Below are 14,213 nucleotides of genomic sequence, written 5' to 3' on the forward strand. Positions count from 1 at the left end.
GAGTATTTGGGTTTTCGGTGCAAAATAAGTGGCTGAGTTGATATGATTCAGGATGTATATATGGGGGATTTTCAGAATCTCAAATGAAGTGTGACTTTTATTAAAAAGGGGAAATTTTTTAAGAACTTCTCATGTGATGATTCACGCACTTATGAAGCTAAAGAATATGTTCTTTCCAATAAATTTAAATAATATTTATGTATAAGATCGGGACGCGTTAAATTGACGTCAACACAGTGTAGAGCGTCTATTGCCCCGAGTGGGTAAAGCCAGTATTTCTGTCCACTTAAGCAAGTGTTAGCTACTGATAAATAAGCGGTTGCGTGTGGACAACATTTCAATAAATGTTATGTATTTCAAGCTCCAAACAGTCAACATCATATGAATATTTGTCGTGACAACAGCTAGGCTGAGTTGTTAAAGGACCATTAATCTACAGATAATACGATTTAAATCCATGACATGACATAACAATGACTATCTATGTTAAAGTCACATTTCTACTATTATTTTACTTAAGCCGCCTATAACCCCTACTCCTCCTCTCATTTCATTCACTCAATCACCAAATAAGTCATACCTCCGAATTCACAAAAGCCAGTCAGACATCCAAATCAGTAGATAACATTACCGCAACCATTATTCGCATTAAAAGAAAGCCAAACAAAAATTTATTGTTAGGCGATCAAAAAGATTTAATGAAATACTCGTATGAAACTGTGAAAATGATCAACAAATAATCAAACGTGCATTGAGGCATGGAAACAAGCTGAAAAATATTTATCATTGTCAAATATATGCAAATATGTACACAATATACGAATCATAATTCTATGGACGACGATAATCAAATGCTTTTTAATCTCAGATACGCAAAATATCTTATTTTTGTGTGTTATTTCATAGAGAAACAAAGCAAGGCATAATGAAGCAGTCAAAAAATAACCACAAATGTACATTCCTTTATATTGATTTGCTCGAAATACAGAAAGAAATAAAAAAAAAGTATCCGAAGGAGAAAGGAAAAAAAAATTGTCATTAAGCAAAATGTATGAAAGAAGTGAGAAAAAGGAACGCAAAAAATGAATTGGAAGGTCTTTTAATTGGGTCAATCAATTTGCAAGCCATAAGATATCTCAGCACCTCATTGTGTGATTTTTGTTTTCTTCAATAAAAAATGAAACTTTTTCTTTTCTTCTCTTATACTTAATACTTATTTGCTACAGTTTTAGCTGTCTTTTGGTAGGGAAGTGGACCTTTTGTGGCGGTTTGACGCAGGCTTTATGTCATGCAGAGTAGATTTGTCTGAGAATGTTGGATTATCTTAAAGTCGACTAGGTTTTGTATGGAAAATTTGACTAGACTTTATAGTATGTTTTAGTCTGCGTCACTATAGCTCGATAATATCAACAAGAAACCATAAATCTCCAAAACATCAACATCCCAGCCAAACTAAAGTAACTTAAAAACCCATAAAATTTTGCAAAACTTTTCTGACCCCACAGGGGGTTTCCAATCACTCAATAAAGTATACAATCGTTACAGTTTTTATCCCGGTAAAGACTTTTATTGTCTGATTTCTAAATTTATGTTCATTGAGTTAAGTTTAATGTTCTGATTTTATTCTTCGTTGTATAATTTAATTGACATTTATCATTTAAAGGTACAAAAAATGACATAAAATTGATTTTGACTTTTACACGAATGGTATGAAATTAATTGGATTGACTAGTTGGATGCCAGATGGCATTTTAGGTGGGGTGCTGGGGAACTTTATGGTTTATGAATGCAGATGTTGAAAGTAGTGACGTAAATTTGGTTTATGAAGGGAAGCAATTTCTAATAATTCAAAATTCTCAGTCAGTAAAGCTTCACAAAAAGCGTCATAGCTTTTCATTAAGATCACAGCAAGAAATTTCAAAATATTTTATTATTCAATGAATTCAATTTAATATTATCTGCATTAAAATATTAAAAATATTAAACCACTTAATTATGCATTCAGAATAACATAAGGGAAATGATAATTAATTCTGAATGAACTTGTATGTACATTTTACATTATTTATAAGACCATTGAATTAATTCAGCATTTTCTTATAATAATTTTAATAATTTAATTAATTGTTGATTAAAATTTCAATTGATTTCTTGTGACTGAGTGTACCAGAATGAAGGCGGTTGATTAGAAGTCTGAGACAAAAATGCAGGCTTGCAGCACTATATGGTTCAATCCCAAAATATAGGTCTGCGCATTTAAAATGCAGGGCTGCGCTTCTTGGTCAAACCCTTAAATAAATCAATTAAATGAGGTCTACGAAACCAACTGAATTGAATTGAGATTCAAGAATTAAAACTACTCAAGTCTAGAATCCCAACCTTCAATTCATAAAAAAGCGCATCCAAATTCCCCAAACTTGTCCCAACATATGCATCTCATACAAAGTAGTCGCCGTCAGATAAACAAAAAAATTATATCCATTATACTTAAATATGTAAAATGTGCTACTCAATATAAACTTTTATGCTCTCAATATTTCAACGGATGCTTGTTGTCTGCTCGACAAAAAGGCAGCACATGAACGATTCAATTGTACAGCATCGATTTGAGAGACTCGGTAAGACAAAAATTAATTGTTTCGATAAATTGCCATTGAGTTAAAATGAACGTATGTACGTTATATGTCTCATGTTATAACAATAAAAAAAAATTCACTTCGGTCATTTATCCTTGCTCAAATGTATGTTCAACTATGCACGTTACTCAATACGACAAAAGTCATAAATTGCAATTCTATTAATTAAAGAGAAATATTTTTCGCACATTGAAGAAATTGTAGGAATTGGAATCGAGAAAGAGAAGAGAATAAAAAAAATCAGCAAGAGAAGAAGCTGAAAGCGGACATGTAACAAATATTATGTACATACTCATCACATGGGCGGTGTACAAACATTAACGATGTAAGAGAAGAATTTATTAATAACAATCGGAAAAATACTTGTTCTCTAGTTTTTATTTCTTATTTCTTATGCCTTCTATTCCTTATTATTGTGTAATGATAATACTTGATTCAAATACGACCATGAACTCTTTCTGTGCGGCAGAGAAGAAAAGAGATATTCTTAAATGATTGGATGTGAGGAGAAAAAAATAAATTTTATCGAGATTGAAATAATTTACTTGTTCAAGTAATGAGTCAGATGTTGAGGTCTTGGATGAGGTGAAGTTATGTGCGGGAGTTTTCCTTTTATGAATTAAAGGTGTTTGTGAATTGTCTTGAAAATTTTCCTTTTCGCTTCCATTTATGTAAGTATGTGCTAAATTAGCAGAAATTTGTATAAGTTTTCAATTAATTCCGCATATAACTTTCAGATTATCGATAATGGTGGTTGGATGTTAATTAAGGGGAATGCACTGATGGCGAAATTCATGTTTTAGAAATAAATGTAGTAAAACTGGATTTATTGAACTTTATCCTTTTAATAGAACAGTTTGAATCCGGTATTTTAATAATATGTATTATATTAGAAGAGTCTTCTGTTCTACGATATTAATAGCTACATTATGGCATGCAGTCTAATCTACGGTCGGACTACATTGAAAATCTCTGTAATATCAACTAAGATATTCTTTTCAAATTGGCGATACTCTTATGTATTGAGTAATAAGATCGGACTCTTCCGATCAGACAAGGATGTGCTCAATCAAATTGTTTGATCGGATACATGTGAACTTGCTTAGGATATGACGGAAATCGGACATATGCGCTGTTAATTAGGGTTATGGCTATCTGATTTGTTATCTAACTGCGTGGCTAAAAAGTATTTTTCCTGATTTGACATATTCAACTACACATGGCTCGTTAACCCATCTAGAAATCGATTGTCAAGCTTATAACTGTCCATAACTGTGGTTATTCAATTCTATAACTATAGGACTCAGCATCAATAAAGAATTGGTACATTTTTATATTCTTTAGTCAGGGAATGATTCTAGGAATTCAACTTGAGTCACTCAAGTAATTACTTCCACAGATTTCCGCATGTTTCCTGACTCTCTACATTCTAATCCTATATTTATCACTCGATTCTCGTGACAATTTTCGAATAACTTAGCTAGAAAATTAACCACATAACGGTAGAAGATAATCAGCTTGTTTTATATTAATTGAATTATTTTACAAAATACATTCTAGAACTCCACGACAAAGTCAGATAAAATTTACAAGAATCTCAGAAATTCCTACGAACCTTCGCTTAGATAAATCGCAAGACAAACTTCTGAATGAGTGAAAGGAATGTAAGAAATGAAGAAAAAAAAGCTGTGGTTATTTCGAAACAGCACCTGAAGCAGCATGCAGACGAAATAAATGGGAGAAAATTATTAATGGATTTATTCTCTCATTCAGACATGTTTGTGGAGATAGTTGTAAGTTAAATTTTTACATAAATCAGTTAAAAGGCTTTTAAAATTTACTCACCATTAACAGTTAAGTCGATAAATTGTACTATGACAATTATTAAAATCCATTTCCATTTGAGTCTCGTCCACATTGTGAGTGACGACCCCATAGTTGAGTTATCTTTTGAATATTTATATTTATTTGCTTTTTTTGTAATTTTTTTATATCTTATTTATGAATTATTATCATTATTTTAATTTTTTCATCTTTCCTTTCTTATTATCTTTATGGAGTTATTGTTTATGGTTTCTTTAACTCTCAATCGATTGGAACTAACAAATTTCATCTATTAAACGATTTATTGCACAATATATATTCAAGTATTTCACCACAATTCACCTAGAAATAAAGGAAAAGAGAAGAAAAGATTGCATAAAACTGATTGGATAATTGTTCAATGTGGTTTAAATGGATTATTATGTTTATATTAATTTTGTATTCAATGGTTTTAATCATTCAAATATTTGCATTCGAGATAATTCGTACGTGAATTCTTACAGCAATCTCTCCAGCACGTGGAAAGATTCTTATCTTCTTTTAGGTGCGGTTTGAAATTGTGTGGTAAATGAGTATTACTATTATGACCTGCAAGGCACACGCAGTCCCAAGAAGACCACGGGGACCAGTCTTGAGTGTGCCCTAAGACCGAATTTTACCGAATCCGGTCCCAAGTCAGAGTTAAATCCCGAATTTGTTTGTCATTGCTTAGATTTTACTCAATGAAGTGAAGACATGGTGTTGCTGTTGAGATATTCGGTAAGGAATCTGGTACCAAGTTATGGTTAAGTATTGTAGACTATATTTTATTATAACTTAAAGAATAAAATGAAAACTTGTTGGTTTGAACGATGAAATTGAACTGAAAATCAAAGATTACTCAGATAATTCTGATTAAAAAGCACAATCATCATCGACATGTAAATATAATTGCTTTTTATTCGAGTTTCAATTACTTCTCTGACTCAAAAGGTATTTTATGATATTCCATAGTATTTTCAAAAACTAATCATCTTTTTAACTACACGCAACAGACGCTTCAGTTTAAAAATTTATTCGATCCTAACTCTTTATGTATGAATAAAGTTATAGAATTAATAGCTCCAGGAAATAATTCTCATCAAGGAATGATTTTATTAAGACCTCTGACCACATCGAAGATTCAATCATGGTGAAATTGAAGAACAAAATGAATTCTTGAAAGTCATGACTTATGGTTATTGTTTGTAAGATGTCAAGAAACATTCAATTGATGAATGGACCTTTTTGATGATTTGCTGAAAGGTTTTTTCTTGTGCCTTAAAGAAACACATGATGTCATGGCGTGTAATACTTTCTTATATTTTGACAAATTTCCAGGTCTTGACATTTTTGTTTGCAAAAAAAATCAACAAATTTTAGTCATGACTTAGCTTAAAAATCCATAAATCACATTTGCAACTAGACTTTTGACCTAAGAAATGTTTTTGTTCATCTCGAATGAGGCATCAAGTGAAATCAGCTCATTAAGTCTCATTAGTTATTGTTAAACTTCATTAGGCCTTGTTGAACTTCATAAGACCTTTAACCTGCTGCCAACTGCTTTAAAATGCTGATTTCAGAATTGTATTAATTTCAAAGGCACCGATCAGAAGTGATCTTGATGGGATTATGACTTGCTGCTGGATATTATTATTCTAGGTATTGAATTTCACTTTCTTGAAGTTACTGAGCCATTTTGTCAAGGTTCAAGAGATCAAACTTAGCATGATCTCTAAAAAATAAGAGAAATTCCACAAACTATGCCAATTTTATAGACAATCACTCATGTGATTAAAGAAAACTAATTTTACTGTCCAAATATTTCATTAAAAAAATTTTGCACGCATCATTCCACATACTGTAGCTTGAAATACGTACGTGAATTCATTCCAAAAGTAATACATTTTGTTACACATAATAAAATGAAAACCCAAAGCATGTGGCGCAAATATTTTCAAGTCATGAGTCACCACAAAAAATCCGGATACATTTATAGTATCCTACCCATAAGGCAAAATGAACTTTTTGCAATATGAATGAAATAATGACAGCCAAAATAAAGCAATTGAATTTATATTTTCTTGTAAGCCACACGTTGAGGATATAAAAATATATAAAGTCATCATTTTCACTTTCTACGAAGGTCAAATCTGATGTTTTTTATTAAATTAAGCATGAAGGTTAAGTCTTTAAGTCAAAAATAATAAGAATGAAGATATAAATAGAAATATGATGGAGATAAATTTAGCTAACAATTATGTTGATGATCGATTGTGGCAGAGATGATGAGTGGGATTTTAGAATATTGTACTGTACGTACTGTACGAGAGATTTGAGAGAGGCCATTGGTCTAGATTAATCTGTACGGTCAGTGATGTAAGAGTACGAGAGAATCTTAGGAGGCAATGAAAAAGCTAAAGTAGTCAAAATTCTGACAAAACCAATCATATAACTGACAAAGGCTGTCACAAAACATACAAAGGCAGCCATAGAAAATGAACGCAATCCAAATGCATTTCTATATTAAAACAGGTGTCAATTAAGGAAGCAGTCTAAATACCGTAAAATTCGTTAAATCAGACACTTTTAAGATTATTGCATCAAATGACTTCACAGTCCAAAAACCACAAAATTTTATTATCCACGAGATTGATTTTTATTTTCCTCATATCCTACCGAGATCTTCCAAATGTCTGCATCAATATCATTATTTTTTCACGTGCAATGACCAAAATGTGCATATCTCATATAACTACATCCACAGATCTAATGCATCTGCATGATAAATGTTTATCATCAACCACAAACATTATTTTTTTGTACAAAATTTGCCGTAAATTATCACCTCGTTTAAAATCAGATCTGCTTCTCATTAAGATGCTGCAATATTTCATGAATTCATTTACTGTGTATGAAGCAACACGAGCTCAAGCTCGTTGCCAACAACCCTGATTGGAAATAAAAATTAAGTTGCCATAAAATCTAATTTTTAATCTGTTTTTAAAGGTTTCATCATCCATGATGAATTCATCACTGTACTGCTTCCAACATTACAGGAACAAAAATACCTCACAAATCAATTCTTTACAGAATTTTAATGGATTTTAAAGCTTCACACTTCATAGAGGATTTTTATTCGGCAAACATTAATGAATTATCGATTAATGCGTTAATGATCATGTGTACAGTTTAGAGGATCGAGAAGCTTGAGAAGCAATAAATTCTCGCTAACGGAACAATTATTGAAAGGAAGCTTGAAGTGAGATAATCTTTTTACAGACCGTTTCATAATGACTTGTGAATAGAAAACGGAAAAGTATTATGGGGTCGTTCAATAACGATGTGGATAGCTTTTAAGAGACGAGGAGGTCTGTTGCTTTGTAGCTTGTTGATGGACATCACATGCAAATGACCACAAGCCAGTAAATCTATTCAAATATGGCTCAGTGCAGTACTAACCCAAATATTTTGGCCAAAAACTATGTTAATAATGGAAGTAATAATGAATAGTCACGTACTGAGTACTTAACACTGTTGTATAAATCATATTCATTGGAAGCTTTAAATTGAATGTAAGTATATCTCAGTTACTTGATGTATTGTATTCTTTAGCTATTAAACTCCCGCAGTAAGCATGAATAAAGATACATAACAGAATAAAAGAATTAAACTTTTTGAATGGCTTAATACAAACATAAGAAGCAGTCGATACTTATTCAATTATTATTTTCAACAAAAAAAGACATAAACAACAACATTGGTTACGTAATTAATATAAAAATTATAAAGTAAGGTACATTGTAAGTAATGCGGTTAATAAATTAAAAGTTTATTAATATTTCGTTCTCTTTTGACTTTTTTTTTTTCACTGTGGGAGCCTCTGTTGTGGTAGAAATGTGACGAATTGAGTGACATTTTGGTCTAGGCTTGTCAGTCAGTTAATTGTTATTTATTGCTGTAATCAATGTCCCTTAAAGGCATCAAATTAAATTATCCGTTATGGAATCAGAGTGTTATCAGTTTGTGTCCAGATTGGAGCTCATTTATAGCCGATATCAAGCAGAGCTTGTGCTATATTGATCACATCTTTGAAAATATCAAAAAATTACTTCCAAAAATTTGACCCAAATTCCACAAAGCCTCAATACATTCCAACCCAAATGCGCTCTATCCACCCAACATCCTCATACTTTAAACCATTATTTCTTTCTTCAACCGTGCGGGAATGAAGAAAATAGCGCAAATATTAAATAGCTTCTCGTCGCTCAGCTTTATAATGCATACAGTTCGAGGTGCTTTTGCTTATTTTTTTCTCATTTTCATTTTCAAAAAAAATACAAAATCCAGGTCAAAGCATGTTGACTGCCTTTGTTGTTGAAAAGAGAAGAAAAGAAATAAAAAAACTACTACGACTGACGAAGAATGTGACATGAACGCGCGCGATTTTAAACAATAGCTAACCGAATGTGTGAGATAATGCAATGAGTTTTCATTCACTGTGCCTTCCATTTGTAGTCGGTATTGAGATGTTCATATTATTATTTGGTGGTCAAAACGCTAATTAGCTAATTGGTCAATTGAACTTCTTCGTCAAGTGAGATTGAAATAAAAGCGATTATGCATATGAAGCATAATTAAATAAATTTTTATGGATATTATCACACAATGGATATCCATGACTTAAATAAAAATTCTCTCTCCATTGTGTTTGCTTAACTTGATCGTTAATATCGATCAAAACCTTATTTTTTTTGCTTGCTGTTGTCGTTGTTGCTGTGTGCTGTGAACAACGAAGACCACAAGTGTACATTCATGGATATTAATCACTGAATATAGAGAATGAAAAAAAAATTGTCTCTTGCTCTATAAAAAATCATAAAAGCAAAAGCCTCCATTCATTCACCGTAAAAAGAAGAAGACATAAACCTCAAATAGACTAGTATTATGACAACGGCATGAAAGAAGAAGCAAATATATAGGAAATTTCTTGGACTGTTCACAAGTCATGAATCTATTACTAAAGCTATTTCGGTGACGTAAGATGATTATTATTCGACTAGATCATCAGCGTACATACGCATGTATGTTATTTCTCCTACTTCTATAAAAACTTTCGTATATATTAAGCACTAATAATAGCGAAAATTTGCAAACTATATTGAGTTACCGTTACGTATTTAGTTTGCAGAAGTGGAAGCAACAAAAAAAAAATATCAAGTATGTTGTATTATTTTTTTATTCCACAATTGCTACTACCTTCAATCTTCGCGGCCTTGACTGGATCAAGTAACTTCTTTTTCTTTCTTAGAGAATTCAGATGGAAGAAGAAGATGATGAGGAATAATGTAGACTGATTTGAATTTGGAGCTTTATTTTTAGTCTTTTTGGAAACAAAAAAATGTTTTTTTCTCAGACGAATTTTGAGATTTTTCTCTCTTAAAATAAGAGATATCTTTAGACATAGATGAGCGGAGTGCGGAAGAAGAAAAAAAGACTTTTGCAGATCTTGAGACAATTTTTTTTTCTTCTCTTCTCTTGCATGTCTGCTGTTTCTTTTTCTGTTGTTCAACTCACTTGTTCTAGTTATAGTTGCGATATGCAGAAGAGATAAGCTAACAAGTTTCATTTAGACAAGCACACCCTAAAAGCTTCTGATTGCTTCGTGACAATAAAAGCAGCTTCCATGCAACTGGTTGATGATATTGACTAAGGTATGGCAATAATAATGGATACTAATTGGACTGTGGATTAAAATTCTATTAAGTGAATTTTGTATAATTAGTTCTTGGCTGATATCAAGGCAGTAGTGAAATAAGATCGTGGGAAATTGAAACGATTAGCTGCAATCAATGTATCTGCTGCTAATTACTGGACTAGATAAAGCTAATACATTGTTTATGATCTATGATAAAATCATTGCCGTTAGCTATCAACGTACATTTATGAGACTCAGATCAGACTAGTTTCAGGCTCAAATACCCCTGAAATTTAATCACATCCATCACTTATTAATCTAAAATTCCTCAATGACTTGAATAAAATTCACAATATTTTCCAATAAACACCAAATAAGCTCATAATTGATACCCCATAAACTGAAACAATGAACTTCATCACTGGATAACTACATCGATAATAACAGACTTAAATCCATCTTGAAATATTTTAAAACTGCCCACTTTTGTGCTCTCATGAAACGACCTCATAATCACAACCATAAATTACTGATATGAAACTATAAAATTGCAGTATTCATGCCTGCGCTTACATCCAAGGTATTTATTAGAAATTGAAAAACGCTTTCATCAGGTGAAGATTTGAACACATCTTACATTATTATATGTCAGCACATTGTACTTAAGAGAGAAAAATTGGATAAAATGATGATTAATTATTTAGAGTCATTAAATTTAATGATAAAGAGCTGGAAATGTTGGAGAGTTTAAATGTAATTGATTTGCGTGATAATTAAATTTTTTTGGTAGGTAGATTGAGATTTAATTAAGAGGTATGAGTGGTAAATGGAAATTGAAAGTGATTTTTTTTGGAAACTTTTTTGATGTCGATTGAAAAGTTTAGAGATTTCGGTCAAGTTTAATGGGGTTGGACGCAAAATATGAGTCATAGAATGTGATGATCGATATGAAATTATGATTCACGTTGGAACTGAGTATATGTGGACTCAAAGTTATTCAAAACCAATTAAGTCTGAGTTCATTAAATCAGAAGTCACTGAATCCTCAACTCAAGATAGTATAAAGTCCAAAAAGTGACGTAAGAGCAGCCTCAAGTCGACTTATTGCCAAATCTATCGCGAATCCGGGTATATACTAGCCTGACGCCATCCTGGCGTTAAGATACCAATCATAAGACCCCAAAACATAGCAAAACTTACAAATCAAATCGAAAAAATCATCTAGACCAGCCCAAATAAATCCGGAAAAATCTACTGCTCCAATTTATTTACGCATGACGGCACCATTCGACTCGTTTTTCTCTCTTTTTGGTTATTATGCGACTTTGAATAAAAAAATCACTAACAAGATGTTTGGTTGACATAATTCGTAAAAGATGACAGCGTATTTTATCCATTACTAATCACAATTTTTATGCCATATCTTACAATTTAAGCGCGATCAACATTAATTAGAGCTTTTTGAGGTATAAAAGTGAAGAAAAAAAGTCTCACATAATAGTGCACATTGCATGAATTTTTGAATAAAATTTCGTCGACAGCTTGCCATTGTTTTAAAAAATTATGGTGCTTTCTAGAATTGCGTGTAACACACCATAGATAGGTATGAAATATTTCGGCATTAAGATTAAATGACTTTTACACGTTGAAGAATTGACAGAAATTATGAATAAAATTTTATGTCATGCAAAATTAACCAGCATACATAACTTGGATTAATTGAAAATTACAATAAATCCCTAATCCGGAAACAATCAATCAAAGAAAAGGAACGAGCGAAATCGCTTTTGAGGTCAAAAATCCTTGGCATGTGGATTATAATTATAATGTTGCGAAAAAATTGAATTTCTTACAAATCGATTGCGTTATAAATATGTGGGATAGTTTCATACAAGGACATATACTCATGGAATGGACAGACTATATTGAATATCAATAATAATGTATATTGACGTGTTGATAAATATTCATGGATATATTTACATCAAAAGAATTTGATTTGAATACATTTTTGTATTATTTTTTCACTCTCAAAATTTTTAACGGCAATGAAGAAGAAGAAGAAGCTTTGTGGTAGCAAACTTGATTTAAAGAACAGTTGCTCGGAGATGAATCACACATAAACAACGAATAAGCAATGCAAAAGTCACAAAGTTCTTCATTTAAGCTATGAATAAACAATAAAAACGGATATAAATGCACAAAATTGACACCTTGATTTGATTCTTAATTGAAATGATTTTCTGACAGACTTACGGAACTAAAAGTAATAAAATTCTGACTATAAAAAATACACAACAGCTTTCATTTTTTTTCTCTCTGTTGATCTTTAATATACACATTTATTGTGTATTGAAGTGCTTGCTGTTTATGTCTATACAGCACAACAGTGATGATCAGATAAGCATTTATGATGTAAACTCCTAATTTTAATATTTATGTGATCTCATGCACTGCACAAATGTTTTGTTAATTAATTATGATTTTCTTTCCCCCATCTATTATCAGTTCCAAGTGACTTTCTAAAATTTTGATGACATGTTGATGTATCATCACAACATGTGTAGGCATGACTAATTATTTTTCTTTATGCAAACAAGTACAGCGCGAATTAATGAATATTATGAAGGTAGATTATTGTGAATAAATGTTAAAATCGTGTGACTTAGGGTCGCTATGCAAACAGAGACATTATGAGTTGAGAGTTTATAAGGTGTTTATGCAAACTATGTCTTACATAAATTTCGTGATTAAAGTTTGTATTGTTGAAATATTTGCAGATAATGAGAATTAAGGGAGTTTGGGTTTTGTGAAGATTTGGCAATTTTTGGGGGCATGATCAAAGGTTAAATGGAAGAAATTGGATATAATAGGTTGTGGTCTCTTTGTAGAGTCAAGTCGCACGTTCATAACTACATGAGCTACTCAAATACACCAAGTATGATTGAATGCAACATACCATTCAATTTACAATCACACAAACAGATCAAAAATTCGAAATTTTGCCTTGAAAAACACACAAATTTAAGAACTTTAAGTCGTATCCGCTACGATAACTTTATATTGCCATAAAAGTAGCAACACACGATTTTCGGTAGCCTAAATCTACTCATAACTGAATATTTTTTGATCAAGATCAATGAGCTAGCACATTTGGAACTAAATATAACTTATTCACTTTCAAAGCTGTAGCGAATAAATCCTGCTGTTGTAATTTATTAGTCACCTGGGTGTTGTGTCCATTGTTCTTCTTACTAACCAATTTCATAGTGGCTCAATAATTTGGAAAAAAATTCAATTCCAGCTGCGTCAATTATGAATTGGTCCGATATCCTCAAAAAAGTTATGAATTATCACACAATACCATATTATTATCAATAAAAGACCTCAATATAGCCATAAAATTTGATTAATAATTTTTAATTTCCATTTTTGCAAATCCTCAAAAGGAGCTTAAACAATAGTTATGGACATCTATACCATTCCATGCTGATTATGGTGAAAGATGATGATTTTGATTCAAAATTAATTTGAAATGAAATCACCGTTAAATTTTTATGTCTTAATGAGTCGATTGACAAACTCCAAATTAACATAATTCGCATGCTGCACAACAAAAAATAGTCAGTAATGAGGCTTCATCAATAGAAATTACATAACAAGCTACACTTAGTTACCGACTTAATTTATTAATTTAGAGTATTTCAGACGCTTCGTTGACCTTCATAATCTCGCGTAAGCTTTGAACTCCTCTTGAAAATATTCAATTATTTAATTTTTTTCAAAAAGAACCGAGAAAATTGATTTTTTTTTGTATTCTTCATTCCAATTGTATTTCAATTCATTAATCTCTTACTACCTTTGCAATTGTAGATGATGCAAAACGAGTTTTTCAGATAAATTTATGTTATGCAGCAGAACTGAGGCAATATTTTCTCGTCAAACTAGAAACATTGACACAAAAAAATAAAAAGCCAAGAAGGGAAGAGAAGAAAATCCAGAATTTATGAAAACCAGAATCAAGTGGCAGGCATGGA

The 14,213-nt window shown here is 31.5% G+C and overlaps 1 protein-coding gene across 1 annotated transcript in view; it reads right to left on the reverse strand.

Annotated features, from left to right (window-relative positions):
• The window catches only part of Duox (dual oxidase), a 46,453-nt gene that overhangs the window by 28,628 nt on the left and 3,612 nt on the right, over positions 1 to 14,213 (reverse strand). The window contains exon 2 of the mRNA XM_070642945.1: positions 4,482 to 4,802. Coding sequence (XP_070499046.1) covers positions 4,482 to 4,572 — 91 coding nt within the window. The 5' untranslated portion in view covers positions 4,573 to 4,802. The remainder of the gene's footprint in view (positions 1 to 4,481; positions 4,803 to 14,213) is intronic.

This window comes from Chironomus tepperi, unplaced genomic scaffold (assembly GCF_022539635.2).
Source record: "Chironomus tepperi strain 1889 unplaced genomic scaffold, CSIRO-AGI_Ctep_v1 contig_305, whole genome shotgun sequence".
NCBI classification, from domain to species: Eukaryota; Metazoa; Arthropoda; class Insecta; order Diptera; family Chironomidae; genus Chironomus; species Chironomus tepperi.